At 41.9% G+C, this 22,867-nt stretch overlaps 1 protein-coding gene across 1 annotated transcript; it reads right to left on the reverse strand.

Moving 5' to 3' along the window:
- Positions 1-17,070: 17,070 nt before the first annotated feature.
- POU4F1 (POU class 4 homeobox 1) lies at positions 17,071-20,374 on the reverse strand. Its single transcript, XM_068265247.1, has 2 exons — positions 19,886-20,374; positions 17,071-19,484 (listed from the first exon to the last, which is right to left on the reverse strand). The coding sequence occupies exons 1-2, from the start codon at positions 20,000-20,002 to the stop codon at positions 18,480-18,482; spliced, it is 1,122 nt and encodes a 373-aa protein (XP_068121348.1). The 5' UTR covers positions 20,003-20,374; the 3' UTR covers positions 17,071-18,479.
- Positions 20,375-22,867: the final 2,493 nt, after the last annotated feature.

The following is a 22,867-nucleotide window of genomic DNA, read 5'->3' on the forward strand; positions in this document are numbered from 1 at the left end:
TTTTTAAACACCGTATATAGGGGATTTAGAAACAAAAGAGTTTTAGATGAATGAATGCTTGCACAAAATGCATTTTCAATGACAAAAGTTCACTGACAAATATACATATGGATACAGCAATGTAATACTAAATACTATACTGCATAAGCAAGACACTGTCCAGTATGGCCCTGCTGTAGGAATGAGCTCCAATTTTTGCCAAATTAACTGAATCAAAATCTGCATTTTCATCTGGCTCTATTTTTTTTTTGTAAATTCTTTATTTAACAATTTTTAAAAGTGTAACATAAAAAGACAAGGCAACAATTGAGATAATACAATCTCACAACTAGGAAAAAGGTACAAAAGAGGGTCAAATATAAATGCAAAAATACAATGCACAATTTTACTGCAAACCAGCGCTGAACCTGATAGGGCATCTGGCTCTATTTTTAGTGAAATTTCGCAATGTACATATTTTCACAAAATTATCAATTACAAAATGTACCAGGCTTAGGGCTGCTACACTCCCAAAAATGTGGAAAATTGCTCTAAAAAGCGCTAAACAAAGTGATTTTTCAAAGCGTTTTTTTTTTTTTTGCACAAAGCTGTTTACTTCCAGATCAAAGTTTACAAAAACTACAAAATCACTACAACAATACGCTTCAAAATTGCTAGGCATAAATAGGAAATCGCTCCTCACATGCCCAGAATCTCTACTGCAAATCACTAAGCGTTTGCGATTTATTTTTTGTGTGCACTAGCCCTAACTCGTTTCTGAATAATTGTCCTATGAGAAGAGTGCAGATCAGCTGTTCTGAGGTCAATCTCACATACGGTGCCTAGTAGTTCCAGATAAGATTCAGAGACTAAACTGAAGCTAATATAAAAGCAGAAGAACAAGAAAAATGGCATTTAAGGCTGCCTACATACGGTATGTCTCTAACTTCTGGCATTTACCAATCAGTTGGAAAATGGGAAAGAAATATCACTGTTGCAAGACAGATATTTGTTTGCATATGTTACCTTTTAAAGAGACACTGAAGCGAAAAAAAATGATGATATTATGATTTGTATGTGTAGTACAGCTAAAAAATAAAACATTAAGATCAGATACATCAGTCTAATTGTTTCCAGTACAGGAAGAGTTGAGAAACTCCAGTTGTTATCTCTATGCAAAAAAGCTATTAAGCTCTACGACTAAGTTAGTCGTGGAGAGGGCTGTTATCTGACTTTTATTACCTCAACTGTTCCTGGACTATTTACTTTTCCTCTGCTAGAGGAGAGGTCATTACTTTACAGACTGCTCTGAAAGACTCATTTTGAATGCTGAGTGTTGGGTAATCTGCACATATTATAGAATGATGCAAAGTTAGAAAAAACACTATATACCTGAAAATAAAAGTATGAGAATATTTTCTTTGCTGCTAATCTTCTAGTAATTATTCATAGTACACAACCAATTCATTATATCATATTTTTTTTTTGCTTCAATGTCTCTTTAAGGCAGTCAAATGTTGCAACACTTTTTTTTCAAAACAGCAGTGTATAGTATTTCCCCAAATATTAGACCTGGCCATTGAGGACCTGTAGCACAGATGACGAATGTAGTTACAGCAGAATGCTTTTTCAAAGTAATGTTTTCGGAGTTAACAAATTTCACATTGACAGCATCTTTCTTCTGATTAGGGATAAGTGAGCAAAATTTTCCAAGGACTAGTCTGGCAGCGAATCTGCCCCAATCTTGATTAAGGTGCCCCAGGGCCGGCTCTAGTGTGGGGCAAGAGGGGGCATCGCCCCCTTAAATAATTACTCTGCCCCCTCAAACAGGAGTGGCAGGGGAGAGAGAAGCGGAGAGAGAAGAGGAAGCTGTGGGCACAGCGGGGAAGGGGGGCATCTCCCTCCCCTTCCCTCACTTTGGGGCTCCCCCTCTCTCTCGCTCCCCCCTCCAGATATCAGCAGGTGGCAGCGGTGGTAGAACACTTACTTGCTTCCAAGGGCATGGGAGAGCGAGAGATCTGTGCGCCGCTACTCTGGTCTAGACTAGACCAGAGTAGTGGCAGCGGCGCATAGATCTCTGTCCCGCGCTGGGAAGAGAGGAAGTGTTCTACCACCGCTGCCACCTGCTGATATCTGGAGGGGGAGTGCGAGAGAGAGGGGGAGCCCCAAGGTGAGGGAAGGGGGGGAGATGCCCCCCTTCCCCGCTGTGCCCACAGCTTCCTCTTCTCTCTCAGACTCGTCTGCCACCCCACCTGGGGACATCTATACACCTGGCTATACTAGGGAGTCGGGACACGGTAAGTCCTGACCACATCTACTGGGGACACCTATAGACCTGGCGACATATACACCTGGCTACATATACTGGGGATATATACACCTGGCTACATATACTGGGGACAACTATACACCTGGCTACATATACTGTGGATATATACACCTGGCTACATATACTGGGAACAGCTATACACCTGGCTACATATACTGGGGATATATACACCTGGCTACATATACTGGGGATATATACACCTGGCTACATATACTGGGGATATATACACCTGGCTAATAAACTGGGGACAGCTATACACCTGACTACCTATACTGGGGACACTGGCTGTCTGTCCTTATGTGCATTTACTGGTGAAAGGCTGTCGGTCATTACATGCATTTAGTGGTGAAACGCTGTCTCTTATGTGCATTTAGTGGTGACACGCTGTCTCTCATTACATGCATTTACTGGTGAAATGGCTGTCTGTCATTTCGTGCATTTAGTGGTGAAACGCTGTCTCTCATTACCTGCATTTACTGGGGAAACGCTGTCTGTCATTACATGCATTTACTGGTGAAAGGCTGTCTCTCATTATGTGCATTTACTGGGGAAACGCTGTCTGTCATTACGTGCATTTACTGGTGAAAGGCTGTCTCTCATTACATGCATTTACTGGGGAAACACTATCTGTCATTATTTGCATTTACTGGTGAAACACTGTCTCTCATTACATGCATTGACTGGTGAAAGGCTGTCTTTCATTATATGCATTTACTGGTGAAACACTGTCTCTCATAACATGCATTTCCTGGGGAAACGCTGTCTGTCATTATGTGCATTTGCTTCATATTTTTTTAATGTAACTACATTAGCTGGTATAACTACATTACAGTTAGCCCCGCCCACATGCTGTCATGACCATGCCCATTTTTTCACCACGGCGCGCAAATTTACCGTTCCCTGATGCCCCCTACCCATTTTTGACTGCCCCCTCATATGTGCCTGTCTAGAACCGGCTCTGAGGTGCCCACTAATTTTATGATTTTGCTAGTACAATCTTACTACTTCTAAGTAGTATGAGGAACTGCCTAAAGTATCCATTTAAATTATATTGACTCAGTTAACCTTCCTGGCAGTAACCCCGAACGTAGTTCGGGGTAAGCCGCGCAGGAGGTTTTCTCCGGCCCTGCTCCGCCGATTTTCTTAATTTTTTTTTTTTGCTGGACGCAGCTAGCACTTTGATAGCTGTGCCAGCACACTGATCGCCACCCCCCCGCGCCCGATCGCCGCTATACGTTGCGGCGCGCGGGCCCCCCCCCCCAGACCCCGTGCGCTGCCTGGCCAATCAGTGCCAGGCAGCGCCGAGGGGTGGATCGGGACTCCCAATGACGTCACGACGTCGCTGACGGGGGAAGCCCTCCAGGAAATCCCGTTCTTTGAACGGGATTTCCTGATCGGAGATCGCCGAGGGCGATCGAAGCGGGCGGGGGGATGCCGCTGAGCAGCGGCTATCATGTAGCGAGCCCTGGGCTCGCTACATGATTTAAAAAAAAAAACGAAAAAAAACTGCCGCGCTGCCTCCTGGCGGATTTTTTCATACCGCCAGGAGGGTTAACCTTCTACTACACAGATGGGGTAAGATTGTACAATCAAAATTGTATTATTAGTGGCCACCTTTAACCACTTTACCCCCGGCGGTACGAATTTCTCCATCCCTTTTTTCCCTCCTAAAAAACCAGGGACGGAGAAATCCGTACCTTCCGCGCTACTGCCGCTGTCCGCGCTACCGCCGCTCGTGCGCGCGCACCCGCCGCTCGTGCACGCCGCTGCCCGCTCGCCCGGAGATCAATGAACGGGAAAATCCATTCCCGTTCGTTGTTCTAAGCTCCCGCAATGATCTGCTGCTTCTTTCAGAAACAGCGCGATCATTGTGAGTCTCCCAGCCTCCTACTGCTTCCTGTAAGCGTCCTTCCGGTCGCTTACAGGTCGCATGTAAACATACTCACTGTGGCCATCTTGTGTCCAAGTAGTAAACTACACCCTAATGCATTTTACACATAAAAATAAATTGTTTTACATAATAAATTAACTCATTACCTCCCACACTCCCCATTTTTTTTTTTTTTGTAATTTAAAAAAAAAAATACAATTAAAAAAAAAACATAAATAGTTACCTTAGGGACTGAACTTTTTAAATATTTATGTCAAGAGGGTATAACACTGTTATATAACACTGTTATATTTACTGTATAAACTACGGGCTTGTAATTAGGGATGGACGCAAAACTGAAAAAAATGCACCTTTATTTCCAAATAAAATATTGGGGCCAAACATTGTGATAGGGACATAGTTTAAACGGTTTTATAACCGGGAATAATGGGCAAATACATTTTATGGGTTTTAATTACAGTAGCATGCATTATTTAAAAACTATAAAGGCCGAAAACTGAAAAATAATATTTTTTTCTTACATTTTTTTTCCTATTTTCCCATTAAAACACATTTAGAATAAAATAATTCTTGGCATAATGTCCCACCTAAAGAAAGCCTAATTGGTGGCGGAAAAAACAAGATATAGTTCATTTCATTGCGATAAGTAATAATAAAGTTATAGACGAATGAATGGACGGAGCGCTGAAAGGTGAAAATTGCTCTGGTGTTCAAGGGGTAAAACCCCTTAGTGGTGAAGTGGTTAATGAGATTCTTGCAAGATTGGTAGACTAGACAATTCTCACCATCAAGCCACATTAGGTGAGAACAAGCATTTTCTGTCAATAGAAATAAAATGATCATAAATGGAAATAAAAAACAGTTAGTATGTTCGTTTGATCAATTTTAGCCCTTAATAGCAATCAAAAAGTTTGTCGGTGGATTTAAAATGCAGTTTTATTTTGCTTATCTGTACTTCTAATGAGCACAATGAGGGTGTGTTTCTGCAGCTTTGCGCAGCTTTAATAGAATATCTGCCTTTTGAGGCCCCATTCACACTTAGAAATGCAAAACGCCGGCAATTTTTACCGGTGTTTTGCAGGAGTAATTTTTCTGCGATTTCATGCGGAAAAATCACTGAACAGGGCCCATAGGGTTTCATTACACTAGCGCTTTTTCTACTGTGAGCGTTTTGCCTCAGAAAACAATGAAAAACTTTCCATGGCTGGGAGCGCATTTGCATCAGCCATTTTGAGGGTGTTTCTGGGGGTTTGCAGAGCTCTGCGTTCATTCTCTGCATTTGCTCTGTGTTTGAGATCACATTTCCAACATGTCTGCAACTATTCTCAATTTTTCAGATTGCAGTGCAATGTATTTGATTTGGAAACGAGAGCGTTGTGCAGAAGAAAAAAAGTAAAACTGCTGTGCAATTCAAAACCGCAGCAAAAACCCAATCCAAAAACGCAATGCGAACGCAAATGACGTGTGTGTGGAAGTGTGTGTTTGGCCATGAGCAGTAAGGCACACATGATTCTACTATGTGTGCTCCCTGCCTAATGCTAGTAAAGTCATGCTGGTAAAGTCATGAACACATTTTATCTCATCTATTCTCCTGCGATGCCATTCAATGGAAATTTCACTTTTGTTGAGAAAAACTGAATGTTTTCAGCCTGGCTATAAATTGCAAGGTTTAGCAAACATCATTTCAGCTTACTTACTTTGTTTGTATGTGGATATTAACACTTAAGGACCGGGCTCACTTTTAGAGATCTGTGCTGAGTGGGCTCTCCAGCCCACAGCACAGATCGTGTTTGAGCCAGGGCGACCAGACTTCCCCCCTTTTTTCCCCACTAGGGGGATGTCCTGCAGGGGGGGGTCTGATCGCCACCGGCTATTGTGGTTCAGCGGGGGGAGGCTCCTCAAAGCCCCCCTCCGCAGTGTTTTCCGCCCTCCCTCTCCTTACCTCCCTCTCCCTTCAGCCTACCAGATGCCGGCGATCCCCGGGCAATCAGAGGCCGGGGATCGCCGATCTCCTTTACGGCGCTGCTGCGCAGCAGCGCCGTATGATGTAAACAGTGAGGATTTCTTCCCAGCGTGTTTACATTTAGCCTGAGACACCCTCCGTGAACTGACATGGGAAACCACTAACGACCTGCTGCCGCCTATCGGCGTTAGGCGGTCGTTAAGTGGTTAAACACTGTCATTCCAAGGTTTTTTTACAAAAACTGGCAGATAGGAAAATTAGGCCCGGTTCACACTTGCCTTAAAAAATGGTCCGTTCCCGGAACGGATACTGTACTAACGGAACGGATGCGAATGGATCCAATGTAAACCTATGGAACCATTCACATCCATCCGTTCACATCCATCCATTCGAATGGATCAGTTCCCTAGGTTCCGCTGAACAGACCACAACTTTCTTGCAGCACCAATTTTTCCTGACGCCACAGCCCAGCGGACCTGAAATGGAAGCAGAAGCACTGCATTGGGGGCAATGAGAAAACGTAACATTTCTTCACATATGTTCTAAATAGAAAAATCCACATTGGGGGTGGGGGTTGGGGGGATGTGAGGAAATGGAACGGAAGCAGTGGAACAGAAACAGAGTGGCAACAGAGTGAAAACAGATCTGATTGAACAGTGAATGATCAGATCCGTTTTTATGGATCCATTTGCCACCCCGACGCAAGTGTGAATCAGGCCTTAAAGTACTGTACTCCGAAAAGAGTACCCATGCTGCCATGGTTGCAAATAAGAGTAATTTCAGCTTACTGTCAGCTTTAGAAATTCTTAGCTGGCTGGACAAGAACTGGAAAGGTATATATGTCGCCCGGCAGAGAATAGGGAAACAATCCCTTGGGCAACAATTCGGGGCCCGATGCTTTACAGATGCATTGCTAGGCTAGTGATGTATTCTGTTGCTATGGAAGGGGCAGAGGGACGATTAACAATGCACAATGGAGATGCTTTCCACAGGCGGGGTGAATGTTAAAAACAGTGTAATCAGGTCTGCTGGGGTGTTGGAGATTGTTAAAGATCTGACATGCTGAATTCTTAAAGGTAGTCTGAAATGATTTTTTTTTAAAAAGATACTCACCTAAGGAGAAGGATGGCTCTGGGTCCTATAGAGCCTTCCTGATCTTCCTACGGTCCCCACGCTCCAGCGCTGACTCTCCCATCAGTAGTCTCCAACCGATAAAGACTGCCAAAGCCTCACGGCGGAAGTGAGCAGTCTTCGACCCATCTCCTTAACCACTTGAGGACCACAGTGTTAACCCCCCTAAAGACCAGGCCTTTTTTTGTAAAATAGGCCACTGCAGCTTTAAGGCCAAGCTGCAGGGCCGCACATCACAGCACACAAGTGATTCTACCCGCCCTTTTCTCCCCACCAACAGAGCTTCCTGTTGGTGGGATCTGATCGCCCCCCAGATGTTTGTCTATTTTTTGGCTAATATTTATGTTTGGTTTTTTTATAAATATATGTATTTTTTTTTCTTACCCTCCCTCCCTCCCCTCCCCTGGCCAGTCTATCACAGCGGATCGCTCCTTTGTACCACAGGGGGGCAGCCATGTAGATCACAGTGCTGTACAGGTAAATAGATGGCGATTTAGCCATCTAGCAGTCTCCTGAGCGGCAAATCGCCACTAAGAGACTGAAAGCGGAGCTCCGCTCCGCCCACCAAGCAGGAGATGCACGCACAGCCTGTGCGCAATCTCCTGCAAAACAGAGACCCAGGACTTTACGCCGGCGTTAGGTGGTCCTGGGGCTGCTGCCGCAGTCATGCCCTTTGGCATGACGCGGTTGGCTAGTAGTTAAGGACCTCAGCCCACTAACGCAGTTGTGTCCGCTTCTATCCGCTTTTCAGCATCTGTAACATTGATGTGTAACGGAAAAGCTGACAAAACAGCGTCAGTGGGTTCAGGCCCTAAGCGATGTCAGTCAGCCACTGTACAAAAGTAGACAAGCACACAATCATCAGCTGAGGTGGTAGTTATTAGCCATTTCGGACAAGTTGTGTAGTGTGTGTATGTGCCTTTATATTTCAAGGGAATGTGCTACTACCACTACAATAAGTACACTCAAAAGTCAAGTTTCCTATTGTAAGCTTCAAATGTGCTTTTCTGACTCAATGACAAATACTGCAGGAATCAATCTGCCATCAATATTAATCCTTTAACATTGCATGAGGCATGATACTATAAATAGTTCAAGCCAGTACAGCAATGAAGCAGAAAAGTGGAAATGACTTAAGCAGTACTTCCACTTCAGATGTACAGTATACTTGGCTAGAGCAGAGGGTAAGGAATGACAAAGATATTCCAGATGTCACACGAGTGGAATCATACAGAAACACAACCATCCTTCTACAGTCACTTATTTGCCCTGTTTAGGTATTACACAGTAATCCTATTTTGCTGTATCCTGTTAAACATTTAGAATTGTTCAACCATCAAGAGTTGCATCTCCAGGGAATTCTATGGATTGCTTTATCTGTATGAATTCACTCCTGTACTATTTGTGGAAAACAGTTAGTAAAGTTCAATAGATGAGGGTATACAATATGTTCTTCATAGTTCCTTTTATAAACAAGGCACAAGTATCCAATAAAGTCTGGAAACATGATCGATGGGCACTGCAGAAAACAAAGTTACAGAATTCTATGTTAATTACACCTGCTTTACCTCCCTCTGTATCATATGGCTTGTTTATTAATAGTATGTCTTGTAAAATAATAACAATAATAATAATAATAATAATAATTAGTAGTAGTGATAGTTGTTGTTGTTGTACTAGCAGAAGTAGTATTCTTTATATAGTACCAGTACATTATGCAGTGCTGTACATTAAATTAAAAACTTAAGACAAACACCAACAATACTGTATAGAAAAGAGGCATATACTGTCCAAAAGAGTTTACAATCTAATTTGCTTCGCCAAATTGAACAAGTTTAAATCCTTGTTCAGTATTTGAGTAATAACCCTGGTTTACATAGGTACAGTTCTGTGTTGGATCAAAGGCATCAAACTATCCATGGGCGGTGTGTGTGTGTGTGTGTGTGTGTGTGTGTGTGTGTGTGTGTGTGTGTGTGTGTGTGTGTGTGTGTGTGTGTGTGTGTGTGTGTGTGTGTGTGTGTGTGTGTGTGTGTGTGTGTGTGTGTGTGTGTGTGTGTGTGTGTGTGTGTGTGTGTGTGTGTGTTCCGTGTGTGTGTGTCCCGTGTGTGTGCGCGCGCGCCGTGTGTGTGTGTGTGTGTGTGTGTGTGTGTGTTTGCACACGCGCGCGCTGTGTGTGTGTGAGATAAGATAATAATATAGATAAAGGAAATACCTTGCACCAGGTCTTTCTTCTAGTACAGAATTATAACCATGGAAACTTAGTATTATTTCTAGTTAAAATAATATTTTAAAAAAATCATTGTTAATAAAAAGCGAACTGTAAATTTCTTCCTGAAAGCATATATTTACAATATAATTGGTAAGGTATTTAAAATAGACATTTCCATCTAAAATCCAATCAGGAATCAACACTTTACCTCAAGACATTAAATTATCATCTTGATTTTGCATTTGTAAACTGGTAGGGAAAAGTGTGACTTCTGGATACTAAGAGGTCAAGAGCGACTGCTCAAATATTTTTCTTACAAAATGACGGATTTATTAGACAAATAAGGAGTCCGGCTGAAGCAAAACCCCTAGTGATTGAATTCTGACGTTAAGTCAACAACAACTTCAACTACATCACTGCTTCAAGATTTAGTCATGATGGTAGAGATTACTGAACAAATAAGAACCCGAAATGAATACAAATTTCCTCTGATCTGCCCCTGGCGTCTTCCTCTTGACATTATCTTCCATATGCTACCCCTATTCATACTGTATTCTAATTAAGTGGTGGGCCTAATTTTAATATGGTGAGACTTCAGCTCCTAGCTCTCAAACTCCGCTATATATTATAGGGCCACCGATCTATTCAAAATTATACACTCTTCAATAAGTAAAGCCAGCTATCGACAGAGACAAAAAAAATACTTTTAAAACAGTCAGACTAGACAGAAGACAGAGAGGAAAAGAGGGGAAAGAGAGAGAGGGGGGAGAGAAGAGAGAGAGAGAGAGAGAATGAGAGAGATGGGGGAAGAGAGAGGGAGATAGAGGAGAGAGAGGGAAGAGATAGAGAGGAGAAAAGAGGAGGGAATAGGAGTATACCTGGACAGTATGATTTGTTCCGTTAGTGAGCGGTGCTGAAGCTGGCGCTGACCTTGGTGCTGAAATCTAGTGATAGTAGCAGGACTAGCACAGTCATTACCTTCCAGCTCACTGCCCCACAGGCGCACTGTTAATTGCATTTGTTTCAATGCAATGCTGCTGTTAAGCAATACCTGTAGCTCGGCAACGTCTGAACCGAACCAAAAATAACAGGTGATATTTGTTGTGTGACATTATAAACTTATCCCTGAAACGTCATTTTAAGCTACCTCTCTCCCTCTTTTCTCCCTCTCTTCTCTATCTCTCTCTCTCTTTCTTTCTCTTTTCATCACCTTAGTAGAAGGAATGTGTGCAGTGCACCTTTACACACAGACTGGTTCTGGTTTTGATGAGCTCCAAGTTCCTTTGTTGCTATTCTGCACTACTGCAATGTATCTAATGCCTTTAACAGCAACTCTGCCATAGAGACCAATGATGTACAGTGAAAGAAAATCTGTCACCTACAAATAATGTTTCCTAACACATCATTATGTTAGCAGTGTTTGGAGACTAATACTGTTCAGGGAACACGTGTCGGTGTCAGGGTGCTGCAAGAGAAACCTTCAATCACCTCCTCGTTTTAGAACTGGTGCTCTTTTTAGAGACCAGTCCAACCTGAGACTGCCCTGTCAGGCCTGTCATGAAGCCAATTTGATTTTATTTACATCCATATGTTGGTTTAATTACTGTGTTGATGAATAGCCTGCAGGAATTGTGTTACAAGGCTAACCACAAGCGACAGACATGCAGGACAGCTTTCCCAAGGATCAAATAAAACATTGCCTTGTGCCTCAAAACCTCGCTGCCACCACCTACACCGCCATCTGGATGCTGACATACTGACTGACTGCAGCGCCTTAAAACTTTCCCACTCAGCCATGCACAATTAGCCACGTGTTCACCTAAAAGCAGGGATGCCTGGCAAATGTAAGGAGGATTTAACTCTTTATCGGTGAGTCTGAACAAATGAGAACTCTGTTACTATTTCCTCTGCCAAATACTCCACCCAGATGCATCACTCTATCAAGAGATTAATGTCATTTTGTGGATTAAGACCACAATAAAAAACGAAAAAATACAAAACCGAAATAAAAATACATAAATAAATAGAGATAAGGCCATATACGTTATAATTAAAGGGAATCTGAAGTAAGAGGGATATGGAAACTGTCATACTTATTTCCTTTTAAACAATACCAGCTGTATGCTACGGCTAAAAGTATTAAAGACAGAGGATCAGCAGGACAGCCAGGCAACTGGTATGGTTTAAAACTAAATAAATATGTCAGCCTCCATATCCCTCTCACTTCAGGTTCCCTTTAACGTTTCATAATTAAGTTGGGAATGATGCTGTGCAGGGTGCTGTGCATCCAATCAAACTGCACCTTGTGCAGGTAAGAGCTGATAGAGTCAAAGGTGGTAAGTTCTGATTGCTCTGGGTTACTGGATTTTGCGTATTGACTCATAAATGAATATATATAAAATGTATATATGTATACATTGCTCAAACAAATAAAGGGAACACTTTGACTTACATTGTGTTGTTCTTCAAGTGATATATATATATATATAGATAGATAGATAGATAGATAGATAGATAGATAGATAGATAGATAGATAGATATTTATTTTATTTTTTTTCATAAACACACACATATAATGTAATATTCACATTTGTTGCCAGAGCCAGTTTTTTCTCGGTGTATATTTAGTGAGAGTATGAAGCAGGATACTGTATGTGGGGTACTTTTTTTGTTTTGTTTTGATTAATAGATCCATGTGGCTAACGGTCTGACATATGGTGTGCGAAGCAGCTTGAGATGCTACCTAAGGCATCCCCTACGGCCATTAACATATTAGAGGCTTATGTGCAGTCAGACAGTCAGACTTCATCCAGAGCCCAGCGTAGAGAAGCTTGCAAGCCAGAGGTGTTTGATATAGTCTTTAAATAATGCATCACTCTTCAGTTTTAAGGGAGACGCTTGTTGTGGAGGAGGAGGAATGGTATAGCCCTGGCAGAGTTCAGTGACAAATCTGCCTCTTCTTTTTTTAAAACACACAGGGAAAAACACATTAGTGCGTTTCAAAAGTTCCATTTCAGCTGAGCACTGTCAGCCGCAGACTGGGGTGCCGCTTGTTTACGTTATATCACGTGTCTACATTACTAGCAAGACGGCGGCAGCAAATAGGACAAATATGTTCCTATGCAGAAAAGCCTTTTTCACATCAGTTATTATGGCAAATGCAGGTCAGGTGTGTTACTATAGTATTTTAATGTATCAATAAGCAAAATTAAAAGAAAAAAAAATTAATGTGAGATACTCAGCCGAATAAATTAAGTAAAAAAAATTGTGAAATAAGATGCATTAAAATAATAAAAAAAAATTACTAATAATAAAAATAATAATACATTCGGTAAAGTTTCTCCTAGACTTTGCAGTCCATGGTGTAAGGGATAAAATTCTCGTTTGTTAGTCTGATTCCAGATCGTTGTGATATAATCTTGTTTCCGTGCTCTGTGTTTGTGACACCGATGCCCCGTCTGTGATCCAGGCTGGTACTACTTAGCGGTATTAAACCAGAGGAGCAATCAGTGTGTGATCTGTGGAAAATAGTGTTAATAAGGCTCTTTGATGGGGTGTTATTCTCTCAGAGAGTGCCTTTAGGCAGATGGGATGAGACGCAGGAGTGGAAGGGAAATTACCACAATATCACACAGCTCTCCAGAATCCTGATGCTCTTTTCAGCCGCTATTAGCTCAGTAAAACCCCAAACTGGCACCGAAAGAACTAGTCGAGAAATTCACACACATATGCTTATCCAAGCGGTGAGGAAGATGCGCAACACTGCCGTAACCCCTAGCAACAACGCATACTTCATCCACTTTAGAGGTGGTAGAACGATGATACCCAGTGTAGAATTGGTTCCTATAGCTTTCCGCAATTTATTCCTAGCCTATAAGTTCATTTCCACTTCTACAAAACACGCAAGAAACTTCTATTATGTGGCTAATTATTACAATTTTTTGTTACAAGGCATAACACTGCATGGCAAATCACCTAGGCAAATAGCTGAGCCAGAGGTTAATCCGCAGGAAATTCTAACATTAAAAATGTAAAAAAAAAAAGAAAGAAAAAAAAAAAAAGAAAAGGATTCCCCCATCAAAGAGCTGAAAAGGATCAAATTCTAGAGTAAACAAGTTCCCGACCGCTTCAGTGACTGTGCAGCCCCCGCGATGGGCTTTCCATAGCATAATGCGCCTTTAATAAAGTAGCATAGGTGAAGCAAATTAACATAAATCATTATTAGTTATTAGGATTTTCTCTAAACGACACTGAGACGAGAGAGAGAGAGAGAGAGAGAGAGAGGGCAACAAAGCCCATCTGCCAGTGGTGCTCGTGCCGCTATAGATAGCAGATAAAATAAATGTCCTTACCCCATTACAATGTTCTGGTGTCTGTAGCCAAAAGCCAAACAAAAGCAATAAATATGGAGCTTTTCTCCCCACTACTCAGCTGTGACTGTTCTCAGCTCTTCCTCTACAAAAAGCTCGATAGCTGCCTGAAAATATTGCATTTTATATCACCAAAGGGCGATTAATATTGCATTAACTGTATTTAACATTTTGAAGAGCCAGTGATCTGCAATGAGCAAATTTCTGCTAGCAAATACAGTGTGTGTCAGAAGCAGCACAACGGCTCCAACCTTCCTAGATGCGTCCTATTTGCTTTGTATTTATTATTATTTTATTTTTTTTCCTCTTCATATTTAGGATGTTATGGTATAGGGTGATGCGTTTGAAGTAGAGAACGCCATGCTAATGGTCTGTTAAAGTATTCTGACTCTGTCTGGAGACATCCAAGTCTCTGCCTTCATTAAATGTTTATTGTCAACACTTCAGTGGAGAGAAAGAGGCTCCTGTAAGTGAATTTCCACCGTTGGATGCTGTCAACATTTTGTTTCATTCTGATCAATGTGTACCAAAGTCTGTATACATTTTATGTAGAGGGGAAGCGAAACACGAGAACTGTGCCCCAAAGAAGCAACCCCATCGTCTGTGTATGGAGTGTACAAGCTCCTAGACCATATATATATGTATATGTATATATGTATATGTGTATATGTATATGTATATGTATATGTGTATGTGTATATGTATATATATATATATATATATATATGTGTGTGTGTGTGTGTGTGTGTGTGTGTGTATGTATGTATATATATATATATATATATATATATATATATATATATATATATATATGTATATATATATATATATATATATATATATATATATATATATACACACACATATATATATCATGTATGCTCCTACCTATGTGATCCTCATGATATATGTTATATAATTTGTGTCTGACAGTTGTTAAACAATCATGCTACAGCATGCTAATAATAAACTGCGTGTGTTATTCATTTCATTTGTCATTTTTTGGTGAGACATCAGCTGACTGCTATGTAAATGGTCTTCAAGAGTTAAAAGAACATATAGAATAGAATAAACAGCGAGGAAGAGTGGAAATGGACCATGCAAGTCCACAGATGGCCAGGAGAATGCGTTATGAATTTTCTCTTGTGTTACTCCTCCCCTTCTGCTGTCTTCACAACAATTACTAAAGTTTTTAATTAGCCTCTTGTTATAATTCATTTTATTAATTTTCCAAATCTCAGGCCATGAATTATTCACAGCGGCTCTGTAATTGTATTTACAACATCCCTTTGTAGTGCACGTGATTAAAACTGGTGGTCCACAAAACTTTCCCTCTTTCCTGTCCTCCCTCCTCTCTCTTTCTGCCTAAAGTCATTATTGTCTTGTACTTTCTATCTGCTCTCTGCTGTCCGGCTGCGCACAGTAATGATCTGCTCTGATAACATTTTCTACAAATTAGCGGCTATAACTAATAGCAGGTGCATGTAAGCGGCTATAACTAATAACAGATACATGTTGGTCAGCCCGTATAAAAAATGAATGCTATTAAAGAACATCTGATAGATACTTCTAGTTTGGGCGAAGACAGAAGCCATGGTGTATTTGGTAATCAAGGAATAAATATTGTTTTATTTATATAGCTATATGTTGTATCTATAGATGTATTTTGTTCAATCACTGCACTTGTTGAATGAAGCCATAAATAGCTTTAATATCGCAGGAGAACAAAATCGATAGTATCATGGCAGCTACTGCCTATTATTCATTGACAAGAGTCTAATGTAAAGTGAAGGGCACTCTAGAAGCAGTGCAGTGAAAGCGATAGCACACACTCAGCCTGGTTCACTTCAAGGACTTTAACTCACACACCGGAGCTATGGAGCAGGAGGAGAGCCAAGCTTATACCAGGGACCACGTCTACCTGAGGTCTTCTGCAGCTGCTCACACCTGCTTAGCAAATGGCAAGAACCATATGCTCCCACTATATATGGATAGCTATCTATGTATCTGTCTATCATTTACCTGTGTGAGTGGATATATAGATAGATAGATAGATAGATAGATAGATAGATAGATAGATAGATAGATAGATAGATAGATAGATAGATAGATACGAACACACACGGATGGATGGATAGATCATTTACATCAATGACCCTGTATCTGAGACTATTACCGATTATGTCTATTTTTCCTATTCCTGTAAGAAAATAAAGTTTTGGTGTTGAACACCCCATGCTATGCTCCCTTACACCTGTTATTATAATATTACATTCACCTTGATATGTATTGCACTCTCTGAATTTCAGCTTTTTCTGCAATCACGTGCATTTCACTTTTTTAAATTTTACTCAATAAAAAGATTGTAAAACAGAAATTGTCATTGTCATATACTGCACTATATTAGCAAAAACATATGTGGATTATGGAATTAGATTAGCTGTTATAAAACGTCCTATGAGGGCTACCAGCTCACCTCTCCTAGCTTTGTACAGTACTGTTAATATCAGTAATCTAGCAGATTTCCTTGTGACATGTACAGTAGTGTGCTCGGACTGCCGATAGCTCCTAATTCTTGCAGTAACTTGTGGAGACTTGACTGGATTTTAAAAGCACTATTTGGCATATTATGTAATATCGGCAGTCAACGTCTCCTTTGATCATTCGGAGCGGTAGGTGGCATCCTATAGCTCCTAATGAACCGCTAACAAGACTCGTGTTCGGTCAGCTCTTGGTTCTGCTAATCATCTTTAGTGCAAAAGGGAAAGTCTATCGGCTAAACCGTCTGACATCTAATGACAAATTGCAATCATGTCTCTAAATCTTGGAATGCACCACCTATCTCTGGTGTTACAAGATAGGTAGATAGAGATAGATAGATAGATAGATAGATAGATAGATAGATAGATAGATAGATAGATAGATAGATAGACAGTTTTGATTGTTATGTGTATAGTTGCACAGAGAATATATATGCATGTCTGATATAGATACTATATATATATAGATATCTATATCTATATCTATATATATATATATATATATATATATATATCTCCCATATACCACAGAAACACACCACATCCTATTCCTGGGCACACATTACACATATTACCCCCTGGAAAACATGGATGGCATGACACCAGCTATTCACAGCATTGAAGAACCCACAGACTGGAAAGTTTTTGAATGTTTGCATTTATTTAGAAGTATCTTGTCACCGTTGCACATCTTCATATTGCAGCTGGCGTACATAAAGATAAATAAAAAATAAAATAACGGGGTCGGGTGGTGAAAATAAGAAAACAGGGGAAAAAAATATCTGCAAATTTGTAGAAACAGGTAGATAAAACCATGAGCCGTTTGGAGGAAATAACTTGTGGTCTCACATTTTTTGTAAATTTGTTTTTTTTCACCATCATGTCAAAATTAAAAATATTTACAATGTTTTGCTCTGCATTACACAAATACTGGACATCAATGTGGTGGAATACCTTTTTTCTTCTTTTTTTTAATCTTGGGTGAAGACAGCCAAAAAACAGTGAAAATCACAGCACACACAAAGTCTACCAGAAACTAGCCTATGTAGTGCCCATATGCATAGAAAGTTTGCTCTGCAAACAAGGAAAGAACAAGTTATCGGTGATCCCCAGTCGGACTGGCAACTCTTCCATAGAAAGACGATAGAGCCTGCAGGGTGGGTGACAGATCGCCTTGTCAGATCTATGAGTAGGAACAAATTATGGAATGGATCTGCAGAGCTGTAGATCACAGATGCAAGTCACAAAAGAGGGTTCTACTGAATATATTATGCCGATTGCTAAATTATTGACACTGCCCTAGTGCAAAATGTTTAATGAAGCAGTGATCATATAACCCCTGTTTTCATGGCGAGAAACTGAACGTTTCCTAACGCTATACAGATCATAATGAATCCTGACACATCATCTATCAGCCAGCAGAGGTGAACGCTCTCCTATTCTATTATAGAGACAGCAGAGATGTTTTGGAAGTGCAACATTGTTACATTGAAGCTTGTATTCATCAACTAATAGTGAATGGGGATAAGTGTAGAGGAAACTCATGTAACTGGGTTCCTGATCTATCATCCCGGCCTGGTTCTATATCACCCGTAAGCTATAGCCCTCCTAATGACCAGCAACAAGAGACAGAAAGGGAAATAACAGAGCAAGGGGAGGAAGGGAACACAGCCTCGGCTATAATACTGTCAATTTCACATTATTAGCATTATTAGCATTAACATCACCCACACTTTCACCCCTAGGGCTTCAATGTGATGAACCGTATATGAGATGTTCTTGTTCAATGCAAGTACACATCCCCTTGATTTTTATTTTACTGGTAAAATTCAAGAAAAGATGTACAGTTCAGAGAGTCACAGCCGCCCAATGTCTCCCTTTACTGTATATTGTCCATTGGTCCCGGCAATAAATATTATTATTTTTTATTCTTATTTAGTAAGATTTAATTCTCCGTCTTGATCTCAAGTTTCACTAGAGTCCTCTAGAAGAGAAGAAAGCCCTCCAAAATAAATTAAATTCAGAATAAATTAGGAAATAAATACAGAACTATTTTAGGAGGACTTTTAATAAGTCGCAGAAAATTTCATTCTTTTCTGCTTTTGTCTCTGATTACAGAACCAGACCCGCACCACGTTCTTTTTGAGGTCCAGTTTTTCTGCTATGGCTGCTATCTTCTCCGAGGAGGGTCGAGGCTGGACAGCGAAATAAGCTTCCAGGGACCTCTTCTCTGGGGCAGCGATTGAAGTCCTCTTGCGTTTCTTTTCCCCCCCATTGTACAGTTCGGGTTTGTTCATTTTATCCCTCTGGGCCCCCTCGGCCTCCTCCAGCCAGGCTTGCAAGATGGGTTTAAGGGCAATCATGTTATTGTGGGACAGGGTGAGGGACTCGAACCTGCAGATGGTGCTCTGGCTGAGGGAACCCACCCCGGGGATTTTCAAGTTGGCCAAAGCAGAGCCCACATCCGCCTGGGTAACCCCCAGTTTGATCCTCCGTTGCTTGAAACGCTCAGCAAACGCCTCCAGCTCCCGGGGGTCAGTCTCTGAGTCACATATAGAGGCCAATCCTGCCGCTACTCCTACGGCAGAGGCCATCTGTCCACCCTGTCCATGGTGGGCAGCCACCAGCCCAGGATGTTGCAGGGCAGAGGTCATGTTCATGGCTGCCTGGTGGGATAAGTGGCTCAGGCCATGCATGTGGCTGTGCGGATGGGCCGAGGTGGAAATCAAGCCTCCTCCACCGCCACCTCCGCCGCCACCCCCTCCACCTCCTCCGCCACCCCCGACTCCATCGTGTCCAGAGCTCATCAACGCCAGAGAAGGGGATGAGACATGGTCCAGTAGGTCCCCGGGCTCCAGTGGCTGGTGATGATGGTGATGATGGTGGTGATGGTGATGGGCGAGTGGCACCGTGGAGTTGGAGGAGCATGGCACACTGCTCATGGTGTGGTAGGTGGCATCAGGCTTGAACGGGTGGTTCTTGCTTTGGGACACTGCCATATCCACTGCGGCCAGCGCCTCGGCCCGGGCCAGGAGGGTCTCATCCAGGCTGGCGAAGATATTGCTCTGCATCTGAAACCAGAACAGACAACCAGGCTTAGAATAACACCAGAATTATAAGTACACTATAACATCTGCCCAAACTTTCAATAGACTACCATACACATCACCTTACAAATCACAGTATAAAGTGGAGAATACAGAATCGGTGACTTATTAAGGACTTCTAATACAAACAAACGGGACAAGTGCATCATGAAGTCACTGTCACCGTAGGCTGGAAACAGGACAATGCACAACAGTATAAAGAGATAAAACAGTCATAGAGGTTGGCAGCAATATTTATCCCCACATAAATAAAGGTATATCACCAGAACAGGACATGTGGGGAGGCAAAAAGTAAATGAAAATAAACAAACATACATACATAACAAGAGACATGGCACGTATAATGCAAGGCATGGGCTACTTACCGGCGGAGTTGGCAGACATGCTCTCCTTATTGCTTCCGAACTAGTGTGCATGTACTTGTGCTCAGGTAAGCTCGGGTGCATGGCAAAGTGGGGCTGCTTGCTGTTCATGGACATCATCTTGAAAGAATTGCATGGAATCCTGTAAGGGTCCTGAAGTGTGGAGTAAAGTGCTGCCGGCTGCTGTGGCTGGGATGCTCCTTATCCTCCTTGTTCTGTGGTCCTGATGCTGAGCACACAGTGTGCGGGTGTGTGTGCCTCCCTCCAGCCTCACTTATCTGTCTGCTCTATTCTACTACTGGGATCATGAGATGCTTTCTTACACCTGAGCCCCCAGATCTCGCAGCACCAGCCGGTTCCTCGTATCGCGAGAGTGCAGACTTCATCAGCTGGCTGTATTTGGGGCTTGTTGCATTTACTGCTCAGTGTGATGCCTGGGCGGTGCTGGGGACTGGAGGCTGCTCTTATAGAGTGACCAGCAGCAGACAGAGGAGCAGAGCAGGTGCTACACCTGACAGCAGCCACTGGGCATGCGCTGCTCCTTAGTGTCTGCACGCCTCCAGCATCACTAGTCTCTACATACCTACAGAGAGTGGCTCTGTTACAAGATCTAAGTTATTTCTCTATGCCTGGTGCTCCCTGCTATAGAATGCAAGGCTCCTCTGCACAGCTCAGCGTCTCATGTCTGTCCTCTATCACTATCTGCTGGAGAACTGGAGTACACTTCTGCTGGAAAAAAGTGCAAGCTACACACACAGGACCTGAGTGGGTCGTGACAGCACTTGCAGCATCCACAACCAGCAGGGAAGGGGTTAAAGCTTTAAAGGCTCCACTTAAAGGCAGCAGCCAGACATGAAGGCAGCATCTCGGCGCAGAGCTCTCTCATACACGTTTCTATTAGTGTCCATTTACTTTGTACACCGATAAACAGATCTAGGATGACAATCTCAATTAGCATTTTAATGAATTATCTCCTGATGGAGTGACCCACGAAAAGCAGGCTTGGAGGTGAATACATAGAAGCACAATATCTGGGGATAAGAACCAAGTAACCCATATCACGCATGTGACCCCACTGTCACTGGCTGCTAGGAGCCAGTGACACACACACACTGCTACCCCCAGCTCATAATGCTCGTCTATGGGACGTGCTAGTGCCTTTCAGCACACAGCTCACTCAGTGCTGGCCATGGGGGCAGGGTACCATTCATGATCCCCCCAGGGATGCATACATAAAAATAACCCATATCCAGGGGTGTCTGACCACACTGTGCAATTCCTGGACAGCATTTCTCATCTGATTAACTTTTGTCTGAGATGGTCAATTTAACTTTATTTTCTTAATTGTGACTAAACACCAAATGCATAAGGTCGTTAAATCTATATGTGCACACGTCATTATTTTTTTTTATCACCTTTATTATTACTAACTACACTCTGCTGAAAATCGACCTGGTAAAGTAATTGGCATTTGAAAGGTAAGGGTCTTCCACTTGAGCTAGCTGACACCAAGCCATATAAAACGTGATTTCAAAGAGAATAAGGGATGGCTGGTAACTGATTTGTCTACTGGGAGATGGATGAGGAGACGTGGCTGCTCTGCAAGGCCTCGGCGTGAAGGAAAACAGTGCTATGCAGAATAATGTGCCTTGCATAGTCTCCAGGAGAGCACCCCTCCACCAGCTCATTACCATGCAAAGAGGCACAACACACACCAAATAAATTGCCTTTATGGCGCATTCCTGAGCACTAATTACTTTTCAGGCATCTTTTTTGGCCCATCAAGAAGATCAGTGCTATTTTTTTCCCAGCACCAGAACGGAATATTAAGGCGTCATTTTAGCTTGTTTGTATACGATATATACCCATTCAGCCTATATACTGAATCTGACGTTTATTGAAAATAGGCATCAAACAAGAGTATCCCTGGGTTACATGTTCATTTTGATTATTATTTAAAAGGTACCTGAGGTGTGAGACCTATGGAAGCTGCCATATTTATTTCCTTTTAAAAATACCAGTTGCCTGGCAGTGCTGCTGATCTTTCTGGTCAGTAGGGTCTGAAACAAGCATGCAGCTAATCTTGTCAAATTTGTCGCAGACATACGCATGCTTGTTCAGGGTCAATAGTTTAAAGTATTCCAGAGAGAGGATTAGCAGGACTGCCAGGCAATGTGCATTATTTAAAAAGGAATTGAACATTTCAGCCTCCATATCTCTCTCACCTCGGGTTCCCTTTAAATAGAAAATGACCCTGTTTGCAACATACATAATCAATATAGCCCTTGCCCATCTTTTAATGGCTTTATATGGCTTACAGAGGCTGAATAGGGTAGAAGCAGGTCTGTCTTACCGACCAGTGACGTAAGCAATTACTCCCAGTAGAAGCAGCCCATTCTTTTGTCTCTGAAGCTGTCAATCGAACGTTAAATTGACCAATCTATTCCCTGGAAACCATTCGATAGGCTGACTAAACAGACAGATTAGGGGGTATCAATACATTCTGCAACCCATCATTTTAAAAGGATATATTGAAATGTATTAATTACAAATGGCCCAACCTTATACATTGCCCAATCCAAAGAAACTTCCCTTAAAAAAGATACTAAAATTATAAAAAAAAACCGTATCCCGAGATGCCCTACATAGGCATGCACAGAAAGTCTTTCCATGTCAAAGGAACGGGGCTTTCCTGACATCAGCAGCCTTTGCTAATTACCCAAGTACACGCTGCAATTATATCCTTTAGTGCCAAAGTGTAGAAGGTTGTCAAATTAAAAATTGAAAGGTTGGAATGTCGTGTGTGTCCCTTGAAAGTTCACTGATGGAACAAGACAGCTGATTGACTGCTAACGCTCTTCCCTTAGATGTTTCTACAGCAGTAAAACTACTATACAAGTTCTTCTTGCCCCCATTATCTTCCACCAGCCAATCAGGCTTGAAGAATTCCATTTTCCATCACCCTTTTAGGCTTGGAGTGAAATG

Source organism: Hyperolius riggenbachi, chromosome 2 (assembly GCF_040937935.1).
Source record: "Hyperolius riggenbachi isolate aHypRig1 chromosome 2, aHypRig1.pri, whole genome shotgun sequence".
In the NCBI taxonomy this organism is placed as follows: Eukaryota; Metazoa; Chordata; class Amphibia; order Anura; family Hyperoliidae; genus Hyperolius; species Hyperolius riggenbachi.